The following is a 13679-nucleotide window of genomic DNA, read 5'->3' on the forward strand; positions in this document are numbered from 1 at the left end:
AAAAGAATGTGGGTAAATAATGTTTGCTAAGTATTCATATGAAGGCTGTGTTGTTTTTGGGTTATAATGGATGGCATCGTCCCCTCCCCCTCCCCCACCCCACCTGCATGTGAGTCCAAATGAGATGCAATAAAATACAAATACACTGATCCAAACAACCCTCACGACTCATCACTTATCTCTGTTCTGGTTGTGTCAGCTAATTGTGATAGTTTGTTTTGAAAATTCAACATTTTTATTTGCTATCATTAAAATGAGTTTGTGACATGAACATTACCAAAGATCAATAATCAATACAAAATTGCAACACAAGCTACCCTTAATTATTTGTGAAATGATATGCTAAAAGCTTTTAAAATTCAGAAAATATTGAGACGTCAGAGAGAACAATTTTGCAAATGACATCCATACATATACATGTTGTGTAGATACAGTGTCCCTTTCAGTTATATTTCCTTAAACATCAAGAGAGTGAGCACCAACAGAGCTTGACAGATCTAGCACCAATTATACTTACGTGCACTATCAGCATACCTGCTATCTAGTAGCAAATAAGGCAAACACTAAGCGTGAAACTGACACATGAGCAAAAAATATGCTATTTGTCTGTCACTTAAGATAATTACGATTTCAAGAATGATATAATTTGTTAGGTCTTCCAGAGAAAGACTGTCAGCACTGTGGAGTTTATAAGTGATGATAACTAATTTCTCTCAACATGAATACTCAAACCAGATTCAAGTACTTAACTTGTGCCAGAGTAAAATAAAGATACCATGTAATGTTTGTGAGCAATTTTTGATTGTTTACAGTATTTGCTCTCCATCTCATCCTTTCGTTCTGCTTATATATGATTCATTCACATGGCTTTGCAGCTCTGATCAGATTCACTGTAGGGATAAATGAACAGGCTGACAAGGCCTCAGATTCATAACGCCAAGCATTAGTGTAGCAATCTTGGATCACAGGTGTGCTGATATGGCCTGACAAACTATACTGTGACTGAAGAGGTAAGCTGGTCTCAGATCAGCACTCCTGATCTACAATAGCCTACTTTTTGAATGTGCGTCCAGATCTTTTTGCAGGTCTCTTGTAGATCCATTGATTCTCCATCTCAAGCCTCTTTACACAGACTGGGATCTCCATGGATCCAGTGGCAGATCTGGGCATATTTGGGCGGTGTGATCCTCACTGCGACATTAAAGTCCCTCTGCTCACCACCTTCCACCTCCACCCACCGATGCCCTGAGAATACCCCAATCACTTTCCTCTGCCACTTCCCTTTTCTGCCTGCGCCTCCCATTTCTTGTCTCAGACGAATGTAGACACCTGCACCTGTCGCGCCCTGCTGCGCATCACAGTGCTGGTACATCAGATCGTCCGACTCCTTTGTCACTGAACAAAAGCGGTAGACTACTTTCTCATCTCCATGCCCATCCAGCAGGCCTTTGTCAGTGTCATAGCCTGAGAAGTGGATCCGCGACAGGTGCTTCATAGAGGGCGCCACCCCGAGCTCCATGTGCTTTTGTTTGACGGGTCGTTTCAGCTCCAGAAGGGCATAATCATAGTCGGGGGCAACAGGGTTGGCAGAGCTCTCGGTGTGGATCCAGCCTTTAGGGATGTGGGTTTGTTTAACCCTCGTCCAACGGAAAACGGGCTGCTTTTTGGGTTCAGCGCTGCGTCGTACGCGGTTGAGCCTGGGCCTTTTCTGTTTACCCCCTTCGCTCTCTACCTCATCTATGTTTCCCTGGTCAGCTGCTCCCTCCTCACCCTCTTTCCTTCCTCTCCGCCTCCTGCCTTTCCCCCCCTTTCTCCCTCTCACCAGATCTCCATCTATTCTATTCTGCTCCTCACCTTCCTCCACCATCTGTTCCTTTCTTTTCTCCTCACCTGTCTCCCCCTCTCCTCTCCTCCCACCTCTCCGCCGCCCTCCTCTCTTCCTTCCCCCTCTTCCTCTTTTAGTCTTGAGCTGTAGCACCCCCACTTTAAGCTTTCTGACGCCTCCTAGGTAGTCCGTTCCATCGTGGATGCAGTGGGCTGCCGTTAGCACATGTTTTGGGGATACCAGGACTCCGGAGCAGCCTGTGGAGAGGCGGACTGCAGTAGAGAACGGGTAGTTGGTGGTGAACTGCAAGTCAGAGATCACAAAGCGTCCATCCATACCGTAAACTTGGCGTTTCCTGCGGGGGCGTGTTGGTGTGTGGGCAGGCGGACGCGGAGACGTCTTGTTAAAGCCCTGCAACGTGACCTCCGTCTGCGTGCGTGTGCCATTCTCGTACATCGTCTCATATCCCAGAATCCTTTCTTGCTCAGTCTGGTCCATAGGTGGTAGGGCGCTTTGACACTCAATCCCACACAGTCTCTTTGTTCCTCCTCCCTCCTCATCCTCTTCCTGCCCTCCGAACGTAGGGGTGTTTAAAAGCTCTGTGTGTCTGTCCAGTAGCACTGGGAGGCTCAGCCTGGACCAGCTGTACACTTCATCCTCACTGCGGACCCCAGAAACTCCCAGGGCAGCCACACAGAGCAGCAGACACAGCAAGTGTTTGGGGCCCATCCCACTGAAGAGAGAGAGAGAGAGAGAGAGAGAGAGAGAGAGAGAGAGAGAAATTTAGGGTTAGAGTAGAATTCCATTAAGATGTTAGTCCTGAATTTATAGAGAAATTATACCTTTACCCTCTGAAACACACTGACTAAGAGGTCTTGTACACGTCAGATTATTCTTAGTTCAAACGAACTTCTGTCTGTCAATTCACTGTTTTCCACTATTCTAACACTATTACGGCTACATGAAATTTAATGCAATAAAATATTGTGAGTCTCACAATTATGAGTGAGAAAAGATGAATTAAATCAGTATCTACAATGTCAGTTCAGTTACTGGATGTAAGATAATCTCACTGACTACTTAGGCTACTACCAGCCATGTTAGCCATGGTGAGAGAGAGAGAGAGAGAGAGAGAGAGAGAGAGAGAGAGAGAGAGAGAGAGAGAGAGAGAGAGAGAGAGAGAGAGAGAGAGACCTATGCATGTTTCCCCAAAACTCTACTTATAGCCTGAATGCTGCATAATATAGCCAGGAGAGGGCGCACAAGCTCAATTGCTACTAGGCTACACTGATGCAATAATAAACTGAGTGGGCAAGTGTCAGTTGTGTCTCTAAACTATTTCATTTACAATCGACCTGAGGTGTTTGCAATTGAGTTAATAGTCATTTCAAATGCAGTGATTTCAATGCAGTGCTTTTACTATCATTTAGTTACACGACTAAGACTGATATTAGTCTACAGTCTACATGGACCACGAAAGCAATTACTTCTTATAAAGAAGCAGTTAACCAGTGGGAAAGTCCTACGTCCAACCCACGCTATATGAACAAATAGTATAGTCGAAAAATAATATCAAGAATTTCATGACGATTAAGAAGAAAGATAATGATGAAAGTAAATGTCATTTTATTTTGAGACATTGTCACTCCATGCGTAAATTGGCACTACATAAAAGAAAGTCAAAAATATTCCTACCTGCAAACATTCAAAAAACACCAGAACAGCTCCCAGTAAATATTTTCGCACTGACTATTAAAAGAGCCACTCTATCCAAACGACTTGCAGCAGACCCGGTCCCATCATTGCCTGGGCTCCAAAAAACAGGAGCGCAAGGAAACGCTGTGTGCAAGATCCTCATAGAAATCTCTGTCCCACTGTGATGCAGAAAAAGATGAGGAGCAAACAGGCAGAAGGGGGAGCCAGCTAAGTCGAGGAGGGTGCAAGTATGAATGGAGTTTTTGATCATGTGATGACATATTTTAACTCAAAAGCAAAGCCATATGGAGATAAATTGCATGTGTTTTTTTCTCGGATTCCTCAAATATTTTTATTACGTAGGCCACGCGCGGCACAGTGATGCTTTGAAATAAATAGATTTTAATATAGATGTAAAGCTATTTACAGAGAGGCCTGCTGACAAAATGTTGCCTTTGAGTTCGTGTTTATCCGGCGCTTATGCGGTCAAAACTGTAACTTCAGATTTATGCCTGGTGATGTTTGATGTGCTGCTTCATAAACACACTGTCTGAACACACACACACACACACACACACACACACACACACACACACGCTGCATAAGTAAATAATGTAGTAGTGATTCAACCGTGGAGACCTCAGCAGATCTGAGGAAACAACCTGCATTTCAACTCCTGCTGGTTTATTTTGACAACTGCCCCGCTGCTCGGTGCAACAAGAGATCATTCAGTACATGAACTTCTCCTTTCTCCTTGATTAGAAGCTGTAACACGTATTACAAAGTCTATCTATCTATCTATCTATCTATCTATCTATTACAGTTTGCGCCAAATATCTCTATTGTCTTTGTCACTATGACATCAAATAGCTGTGACACCATCTAGAAAGACATTACCTTACTAACATGTGATTTGGTTTAATTCCAAAATGAGATATTCACCATTTGAAAAACTGAAAAATGACACCTACTCTTGAAAATGATTGGTGTTACTTAAATAAGCACATGGGTTACTATTGAAGTTCTGAGTCATTGTAAGGCATTTGCTTCAGGTTTTGGATGATATAAAATCATCTGTTTTTAAATTATTTTTTCAAATATAATTGTAATCTAGTAAAATTATGTATATGATGTATATGATGTATATGAAGTATGTAACCTACATGACATAGTATAGGATGTATATGATGTGTATATGTAGTATGTATATATATGATGTATGTATATGACATTTACTGTATATGATGCTATGTAAAGCCCTTAGAGACAGGCCTGTGATAAAGGGCTATATAAATAAACAAGATTAGACTAGACTGAATTAATTTATCAATTTCAGGATAAAATAGTATATATATATAAATAGTATTTGGGAATGAAACATTACACATTACACATACACTTTTGTTTACATGCATTGTTTTATTATAAACAAATGTTAGTGACTGATATTGGGTATTGGGAGGAAACAAAACATTCTACAGAGGTTGGGTTAATTGCGTGCAATGTGAGGTGCTGTGGTAAAAAGCTGACTTGTTCCTGGTGCAGGAACTTAAATAAGGGGAAATGCAGCTGATGCTGTAGCCATGCAATGGCTGTTATTAATCTACAATCTAGTTTTCAGTTCATTTGTCTCTGTCTCTGTCATAATTCTTCCTCTTTAACTGAAGTTTGAGGTACAGGAACCATCATCCTGGACTCATCATCCACTCAGTGCAAGAGCTTCAGTTTCTTTGTCAGCAAGCAAGCAATGGAACAACTGAACTTTACTACCAATGCTTCTAACATCTCCTCCACCCTGGGTCACCCACTGTCTGCCTCCTGGCACTCTCGTGGTCCGGTCCCTGGGGTGGTCCTGTCCCTCTGCTTCCTGCTGGGGGTTCCTGGTAACATAGCAGTGATCGTGTTCCTTGGACGAAATCGCCAGCAACTGTCCAGTCTGAGCTGCAGTTTGATGCTGAATTTGGCTGTGTCCGACCTCCTCTGCCTGATCACCCTGCCCCTATGGATCTATGCTCTGCTCTATAAATGGACTTTGGGCCTGGTGGCATGTAAAGTCCTGACGTATCTTTTGTACTGCAGTGTCTGCAGTAGCTTCCTGACTGTGACTGCGCTGAGCATCCAGCGCTACCTCCAGGTGGTTTATATGCAGATGCAGCTGGACCTAGCAGGGCAGAGGGGGATTCTGGTTCTGCTCTGGATGGTTGGGATGATCCTGTCCATGCCTGAATTGGTGGTTCGACAGCTGGTCCATGACGAGAACTGGATATCTTGTCAAGCGCAGTACTCTTCCCGTGCCCAACATGTTGCCTTTTTGCTGACAGAGACCCTGCTGGGATTTGTTCTTTTCTCTATCGTGGTATTTGCGTACATCCGCCTCCACAAGAGAGTGAATGGAACAGCTTTCTTTAATAACCCACGGATGACCAGACTGGTGACCGGCATAATCGTGACCTTTTTCCTTCTTTGGATGCCATATCACATAGTTAACGTTCTGGAAGTGGCGGCTATTTTGCTCAGGAATGAGGACCTGTTGAAGTTTTGTATGGAGAACTGGAGAACTGTTGGAGCGCTAACGTTTGTGAACAGCTGCCTGGATCCACTGCTTTATGCCTTTGCCTCTCGAAACGTGTGCACTACCTGCAGAAACGTCTAAACATGAATACAGCGAAGGAAAGGAAGAATGTACCAATACCAATTTACAAAGTAAAGTTGGCAGAGGGAGAAAGATGGACTCATGAGATGTGATGAACACACACACACACACATGCACACACACATGCTGCATAAAGTAAATAATGTAGTAGTGATTAAACCGTGAAGACTTCAGCAGATCTGAGGAAACAACCTGCATTTCAACTCCTGCTGGTTTATTTTGACAACTGCCCCGCTGCTCGGTGCAACAAGAGATCATTCAGTACATGAACTTCTCCTTTCTCCTTGATTAGAAGCTGTAACACGTATTACAAAGTCTATCTATCTATCTTCTATCTATCTATCTATCTATCTATCTATCTATCTATCTATCTATCTGTCATGTACTATCTTTATAGTACAGTTTGTCCCAAATATCGTTGTCAATACAACATCAAATAGCTGTGACACCATCTAGAAAGACATTACCTTACTAACATATGATTTGCTTTTATTCCAAAATGATTGAAATTTGAAAAACTGAAAATTGACACCTACTCATATAAAAAGAATGGTGGCATTTAGCACACTATGAAGTTCTGAGTCATTGCAAGACATTTGCTTACAAAATATTCAGGTGTTGGAGGATAGAATCGTCTATTTTTAAATTATGATACATTTCAGGTGCTGTGGTGAAAAGCTGACTTGTTCCTGGTACAGGAACTTAAATAAGGGGAAATGCAGCTGATACTGTAGCCATGCAAAGGCTGTTATCAATCTAGGGTTTCAGTTCATTTGAATGGCAAATGTCTCTGTCTCTGTCATAACTCTTCCTCTTTAACTGAAGTTTGAGGTACAGGAACCATCATCCTGGACTCAGTGCAAGATCCACTCTGTGCAAGAGCTTCATATTTGTCAGCAAGCAAGCAATGGAACAACTGAACTTTACTACCAATGCTTCCAACATCTCCTCCACCCTGGATGATCCACTGTCTGCCTCCTGGGATTCTAGTGGTCTGGTCCCTGGGGTGGTCCTGTCCCTCTGCTTCCTGCTGGGGGTTCCTGGTAACATAGCAGTGATCGTGTTCCTCGGACGAAATCGCCAGCAACTGTCCAGTCTGAGCCGCAGTTTGATGCTGAATTTGGCTGTGTCCGACCTCCTCTGCCTGATCACCCTGCCCCTATGGATCTACGCTCTGCTCTACAACTGGACCTTGGACCTGGTGGCATGTAAGGTCCTGGCGTATCTTATATACTGCAGTATCTATGGTAGCCTGCTGACTGTGACTGCGCTGAGCATCCAGCGCTACCTCCAGGTGGTTTACATGCAGATATGGCTGGGCCAGGCAGGGCAGAGGGGGATTCTGGTTCTGCTCTGGGTCATTGTAATGATCCTGTCCATCCCTGCTTTGGTGGTTCGACAGCTGGTCAAGGACGAGAACTGGATATCTTGTCAAGCACAGTACTCTTCCCATGCCCAACATGTTGCCTTGTTGCTGACAGAGACCCTACTGTTATTTGTTCTTCCATTCTCTATCATGGTATTTGCGTACATCCGCCTCCACAAGAGAGTGAACGGAACAGCTTTCTTTAATAACCCACGGATGACCAGACTGGTGACTGGCATAATCGTGACCTTTTTCCTTCTTTGGATGCCATATCACATGTTTAATGTTCTGGCTGTGGCGGCTATTTTGCTCAGGAATGAGGTCCTGTTGAAGTTTTGTATGGAGCACCAGAGCACTGTTGGAGCGCTAACGTTTGTGAACAGCTGCCTGGATCCACTGCTTTATGCCTTTGCCTCTCGAAAGGCGTGCACTACCTGCAGAAATGCTTAAACATAAATGCTGTTGTTCATAAAGAAGCAGGTCATTACAGGAAATGTATGTCTAATCATTTGACATATACATTGCAATGGAAAGCCACAGTTGCCACCAGACATCAGTACAGAGTGCAAAACCATGATGATGATGATGATAACACATCAAGAAATGACTTTTTACTCTTTTGGCTGTGGAACCCACAAAGGAGATTTCAGTCAAGCGAGTCATTCTCTCCCATTCTAATTGTATACTCACATGCTAATATTGGGTTTAAGGGTGTGGTACTGGCATTTATAGTGGATGTCATAAAGAACTGTGGATGATTTGTGGTTTAATGATGGTGGTTGAGGTTCAGCAATTTGGCTATCATCCCCTCAAATCAACTGTGTGCTGATTACAACTGGCCCTGATCCAGAGCTGTAAAAATAGAGATATGTTGAAGTGAATACTTTTCATATAAGTCCCTATGCTCCAAGAAGTTGTGGTATGGGCAAAATGAATCAGGCAAAAGCGATCAAATCAATGGGTTCACTGCGGAACATTATCTGGAAAAGATAGATCCTATCAATTTCTCAATGCGACATTGATCGGCCATTTACTTTGCATTACATTTGATCATTAAGACCATGGTCTTAATGATCTTTAGCTTATGCACTCCATGAACGTTTTTCATCAGCACATATGTCATTTGTGTGGATGTGTGTGTGTGGTACTGTGAGACTCATAAAGCAGATTCTGCACTGTGAAATAAGGCATAACATTGTTTTCACTGAAAACAGTGATATGCTTTATTTCAACACAGATAATCACTATCTTAGCATCTTAGCTTTTGTATGTAAGCGCACCTGAACATGTGAGGGTATGCTTGTACACATGCAAGAATGTAAACTGTGTGTGTGTGTGCGTGTGTGAGATCCTGTGTGGAGGAACAACAATTAATGAACAGATTGAATAAATGTTTGTGTTGGAGTTCATCCAGTGAGAGGAATGACCCTATTCATCTTTGTTGTTTAACCTACTTAGAGAAAGAAAGAGAGAGAAACAGACAGTGGCGTACTGGGATAAAAAAAAAAACTGACCTACAGATACTCCAGCCATCACCCCACCTCACCCAAGAATCTTTAAAATGAAGTTGGGATTATTTATTTATTTTTTAATTTTTTTAATTTTTTTTAAATAACTTAACTTTTACCATCAAGGTTTCCATGCTCTCTTCCCAACTTGGAGATCAAAGACAATTTTGACTTTACGTGTCAAATTTATTCCCTTGTTAATATCATTCATTCACGCTGAGCTCATAATTCTGATATTTCCGACAGCATCTTGAAGGCAGCATACTGTTTGTTTGTTCAGTCGACTTGGTCGCAAATATCAGCACAACACAATCAGTCTGTTGTTGTCAGCTGAGCTTGTGAAAGGGAGAATGCACCAATAGCAATTTACAAAGTTGGCAGGGGGAGAAAGATGGAATCATGAGATGTGATGAGCTCACACACGCACGCACGCACGCACGCACGCACGCACGCACGCACGCACGCACGCACGCACGCACACACACACACACACACATACACACACACACACACTTCATTCTCTAGGACCACTGACATACATATCAACTCTAACATTGCGTTGAATGCTTTGTAAAATAAATGTAAAAAATCACTCTGCTCTTCTAATAAATTGTAACTCTTAACACACTGTGAAATGTCTTTTTTTAACCTCTCCACACATCCATTTATAAAGAGGCAGTAGCAGACAATGAGCTCTATTCTTACTGTAACAGCAAAATGAGATGATATTTTTATATGATCTCATCTCACTTTAACTTGAAAAAGATCAACAGTGGGCTATTATACTGTCACGGCCAAGAGTGTTATTTATCTTCTATAATGTGTGTTACTCCACTGTGTAACCTCTCTCTCTCTCTCTCTCTCTCTCTCTCTCTCTCTCTCTCTCTGCTCATATGTTGGTCATTATAATGTGCCACTCATGGTCTCCCTCAGTGCTCCAGCATAGCAGCAGCATCGTTCCAAAGATAACTTCTTCAGAGCACTTGAGAACTTTGCTTCTTTTCTCAGTGTTGTTTCTAGGTTTCACCACCTTTCCTCACACTGCCTCTGTGACTAGTATTTTGCCCCTCTGCATATTATGAATTACTTTTTCATGTCCCCTTGTCTTGCACTGAGACCAGATTGTGCTAATTGTTTCTGGTGAACCCGGTGAACCTTCCTGTGTGTGTGGCTGAGGAGAAAGGCTCTTCCCTGGAGTAACTCTGCTGGTCAAGTGGCTGAGAAAGCTCCATCTTTTATATTTTCTCCTCAGGCTGAGCGGACAGCAGTCTGGGTCAGCTCATAACCCTGTTCTCTCGATCTCCGTCTAGACACCAATGTTAACAAAACAGATCCAACATAAGGGTCAGGGCTGCTGGGGGAGGGAGGATGAGAATGGGGTGGAGGGAGTGTGTGTCTGTACGTGTGTGTGTGTGTGCTGTTTGTGACTCAGTGTTTCCCCCAGCTGCTCCTTTGGGCCCAGGCTGGGTTTTCTCTGGCCAGATCTCAGCAATGAAAGCAGCCGATTCCCATGCAACGATGACTTCCCCTCTATATTCAGTGTATGTACTGCTGCCAAGATGCTTGGTTACAATTTTCTTGATCTGTAACATGCTCTTTTGGTCATCAAACAGGGTTATCTTGACCCCCAGCAGACAAAAGGATAATGCATCTGAAGTTAAATAACTTTTGAGTGAATATGCATACTGAGGGGCTTGTCTGAGTGTACATTTGTATGTGTGTGTGTGTGTGTGTGTGTGTGAATGTCTATAACCACTATAAGCATGCCTTTGTTGAGAGAGAGGAAGTCTGTGAACAGGCATACTGAAAGATTTCTCTCTCCACCATTTATGTTCCTGTAAATAAACGGAACTGTAAACACTACCAGGACAGTAGATACCAATAAGCACGGGTGCAGTCTAGCAACCACAGTTTGTCTTGCCCCAACACTGCCCAATTTAAAAATCATAAATCACTTACTGTTAGTTGGAATGAGTTTTACACTTTGCTGTTCACCTACTTCCAGAAATAAAACAGAGCTTAGATTTGTTTATCTATTGCCTTTGTCTTTTTCACTGGTTGTGAAATCAATGCCACTAGCATGTCTGTTTGGTAAAAGGAACTTGGATTTAGCACCTTCTCATGTCCAAATACCATAGCACATCTGCCTATTTCTCTTTTAATATCAACATAATTTCCTCCCCACAGGCTCTGAATTTATTACCTCTAAGGATAAGACTCAGGCGATGGCCCTAATCCTTTCTCAGAGGCACCCAAAGTTAATTATCTGTACATGACCCAGGTCCATGTTTTTCTTTCAGATCATTCTGATTTTGAGCATTATTATATGTGAAAAATTTAAAACTGTCCATGGCCACTTGATTTTTCCATTACCTTTTCATTGCACCAGTGGCAGCATCTAGTGAAAAGATGCAATGTTTAGTCATGCACAAGAGAATTATGGTGTAATTATGGTTATGGTGTCTGTAAATCACATCCGGTAGACTGTGCAAACAGTAATGAGCATTTAGTCACTCAGATTGAAACATGACACATTCCAATTTATTGCTAAATCTGCTATAGTACTTACAACTGCTAAAGTACTTACAATGATACCGTGCTTATTCATGTTCTTGGTCCTAAACATATGGCTTATTTGTGTGTCTTTGGTTAGGGCTTCTCAGGTTTTACAAAGCAATGTGGTTTCTTCTTTTGAATAAATCTAGATTAGAATTTACAGAGAGAACCTGAAATTAAAAATTGCAGTTCTTGACCTGGATGATTCAGTAACTGGAGATGGTGGACTCCAGCATATGGGAAACAAGCTGATAATGTGATGTAATGAGTTTTTTATTGGTTTTAAATCAACAGGTCAGGTCTATGGAGAACTAGAGATAACAGTACATTATTGCCTGGGGTTGGTAGATGACTCATTGTTGCATGTTCATTCCCCTCTTCTCACACATCTAGGATTTGCTGTCCTTCTTTTCCCCTCTCTTCATCCTTCATTTACTTCATGTGTCCTGTCCTGTCCTGTCTTGTCCTGTCCTCTATTTCACTCTATCTACTGTCTCTACGTTTCTTTCTTTCTTCCTTTCTTTCTTTCTTTCTTTCACTTTTTCTCTTATCCCCTCCTTTCTTCCTTCTTTCCTTCCTTCCTCAGTCCCTTCCTTCCTTCATCCCTGCTGTCTCCTTTCTCTGCCCTCCTCCTTGTTTCTTCCAGCTGGCAGCAGATACAGAGAGTCCAGGTGCAGAGGAGTGATGTGGAGGCTGAGTGAGGAGAAAGGAGGGAGGAGAAGAGGAGGTGGTTTATCTTGGCTCTGTCCACCTCCCTGTGTCTTGTAATAGAGCTTTACTGGTTCCTGTCCAATTGTAATCCCTTTTTTACAAGGATTCTGCAGCTAAGTGGAAAGTTCCCCCCTCAGCACCAATCTAACTAGAATATTCAGGCTCAGAGCGGCCCACTGAGTTGGGGTTGGGACATTATTGAGGCTGTGGCCTCGGGATGCTCTGGGCTCTCCAGCTGCAAGTGAAAATCATACAAGGTTATGCAAATATATAGAGCTGTGGCTATAGTGGTTATAATGAACTTGTTGGGAGATCTGAAATCCCTCTCCTCTTTTCCAACTTTTGTTTGGGGAAAAAGGATAAGGGGTATAAGAAGAAATTATGGGGCAAAGATATTGTGATGTCTGTGTGAGTGTGTGTGTGTGTGTGTGTGTGTGTTTAATCTTTTTGTATCTCTTCATGTGCATGCATGTTGTCAGGTGTGTGTGTAGACTTATGTAGCCTAGTCAGGGGTTGGGACAGCTACATTCCAAATGATTTGCCTAAGAGTCATAGAGATTGTCAGGTATTAAACCACAATTATACCATAACATTAGTACTGTACCTACCGGAATGTACCAAAATATTGTCTGAGACACAATTACAACATGCTTGCACATCTACATTTACGTTATTATTATGAGAATGTTTCTGAATTTACAGCAGTGTGTCACAAAGCCTCTAAGCCCTGGAGACACAAAGAAAACACTGTGTATGTATTCTTTCCCAAGGCTGCAAAGAGAGACGCAGGGAGTAATGGTGGATGTTTGGTTTCTTCACTGTTGCCTTGGAGCGTATGCAGGATGTAAGGTCATGTGACCAGTGAAGCACAGACACTATCAAACAAATATTTAGAATGAGTCATATGGCAAACAAAGCACATTCAGAGTACAAACACATAATATATGCACTTTTTAAAGGTACAATCCCAATGTTCTCAGAACACCCATGTTCCATAAAACAACCATGCAGTGTTACACTTTTTAATACAACTTTTTTAACCATTCCTGGGAACACTTGGGGTCTGGTGTTTATGCACTCACATTTAGACCATTGCACCACAGGTCAGCCTCCAGTTACTCATATTGGTTGGTGCAATATTGTGAAAGGATGTGTTCTGGATGACAGGTCAAACTAATCCCATGCTAAGGAAATGAAAACCACTGACCCTTGACACACAGGCTCTGGTTTTGGTAAATTAGTTTTTGTGTGCTTGTGTTGAGAAGATAAAATGGGCTTAATTTCATGCATGATTTGAAAACAGAATGTACACGTGCATATACAGTACATGCATGTGGGGTGCAAGTAAGGCTTATAAATTTGCAT

At 42.4% G+C, this 13679-nt stretch overlaps 3 protein-coding genes across 3 annotated transcripts; 2 read left to right on the forward strand and 1 right to left on the reverse strand.

The window, feature by feature from the left end:
• Positions 1 to 1114: 1114 nt before the first annotated feature.
• Positions 1115 to 3635, reverse strand: LOC139916067 (inactive serine protease 35-like). The gene is made up of 2 exons (XM_071904888.2): positions 3521 to 3635; positions 1115 to 2558 (listed from the first exon to the last, which is right to left on the reverse strand). Exon 2 carries the CDS (start codon positions 2552 to 2554, stop codon positions 1115 to 1117), a length of 1440 nt encoding a protein of 479 aa, XP_071760989.2. The 5' UTR covers positions 2555 to 2558; positions 3521 to 3635.
• Positions 3636 to 5267: 1632 nt separating this feature from the next.
• On the forward strand, positions 5268 to 6255 carry LOC139918882 (leukotriene B4 receptor 1-like). The gene has a single exon (XM_071908452.2). It carries the CDS (start codon positions 5268 to 5270, stop codon positions 6171 to 6173), a length of 906 nt encoding a protein of 301 aa, XP_071764553.1. The 3' UTR covers positions 6174 to 6255.
• A 707-nt stretch (positions 6256 to 6962) lies between these two features.
• On the forward strand, positions 6963 to 9042 carry LOC139918313 (leukotriene B4 receptor 1-like). Its single transcript, XM_071907674.2, has one exon. It carries the CDS (start codon positions 7081 to 7083, stop codon positions 7987 to 7989), a length of 909 nt encoding a protein of 302 aa, XP_071763775.2. The 5' UTR covers positions 6963 to 7080; the 3' UTR covers positions 7990 to 9042.
• The last annotated feature ends 4637 nt before the right edge of the window (positions 9043 to 13679 follow it).

Source organism: Centroberyx gerrardi, chromosome 18, assembly GCF_048128805.1.
Source record: "Centroberyx gerrardi isolate f3 chromosome 18, fCenGer3.hap1.cur.20231027, whole genome shotgun sequence".
Lineage (NCBI taxonomy): Eukaryota > Metazoa > Chordata > Actinopteri > Beryciformes > Berycidae > Centroberyx > Centroberyx gerrardi.

What these genes read in the sequence shown, in the direction of transcription:
- LOC139916067 (XM_071904888.2), bottom strand. Translation starts at nt 2,554, where the DNA reads ATGGGCCCCAAACACTTGCTGTGTCTGCTGCTCTGTGTGGCTGCCCTG.
- LOC139918882 (XM_071908452.2), top strand. Translation starts at nt 5,268, where the DNA reads ATGGAACAACTGAACTTTACTACCAATGCTTCTAACATCTCCTCCACC.
- LOC139918313 (XM_071907674.2), top strand. Translation starts at nt 7,081, where the DNA reads ATGGAACAACTGAACTTTACTACCAATGCTTCCAACATCTCCTCCACC.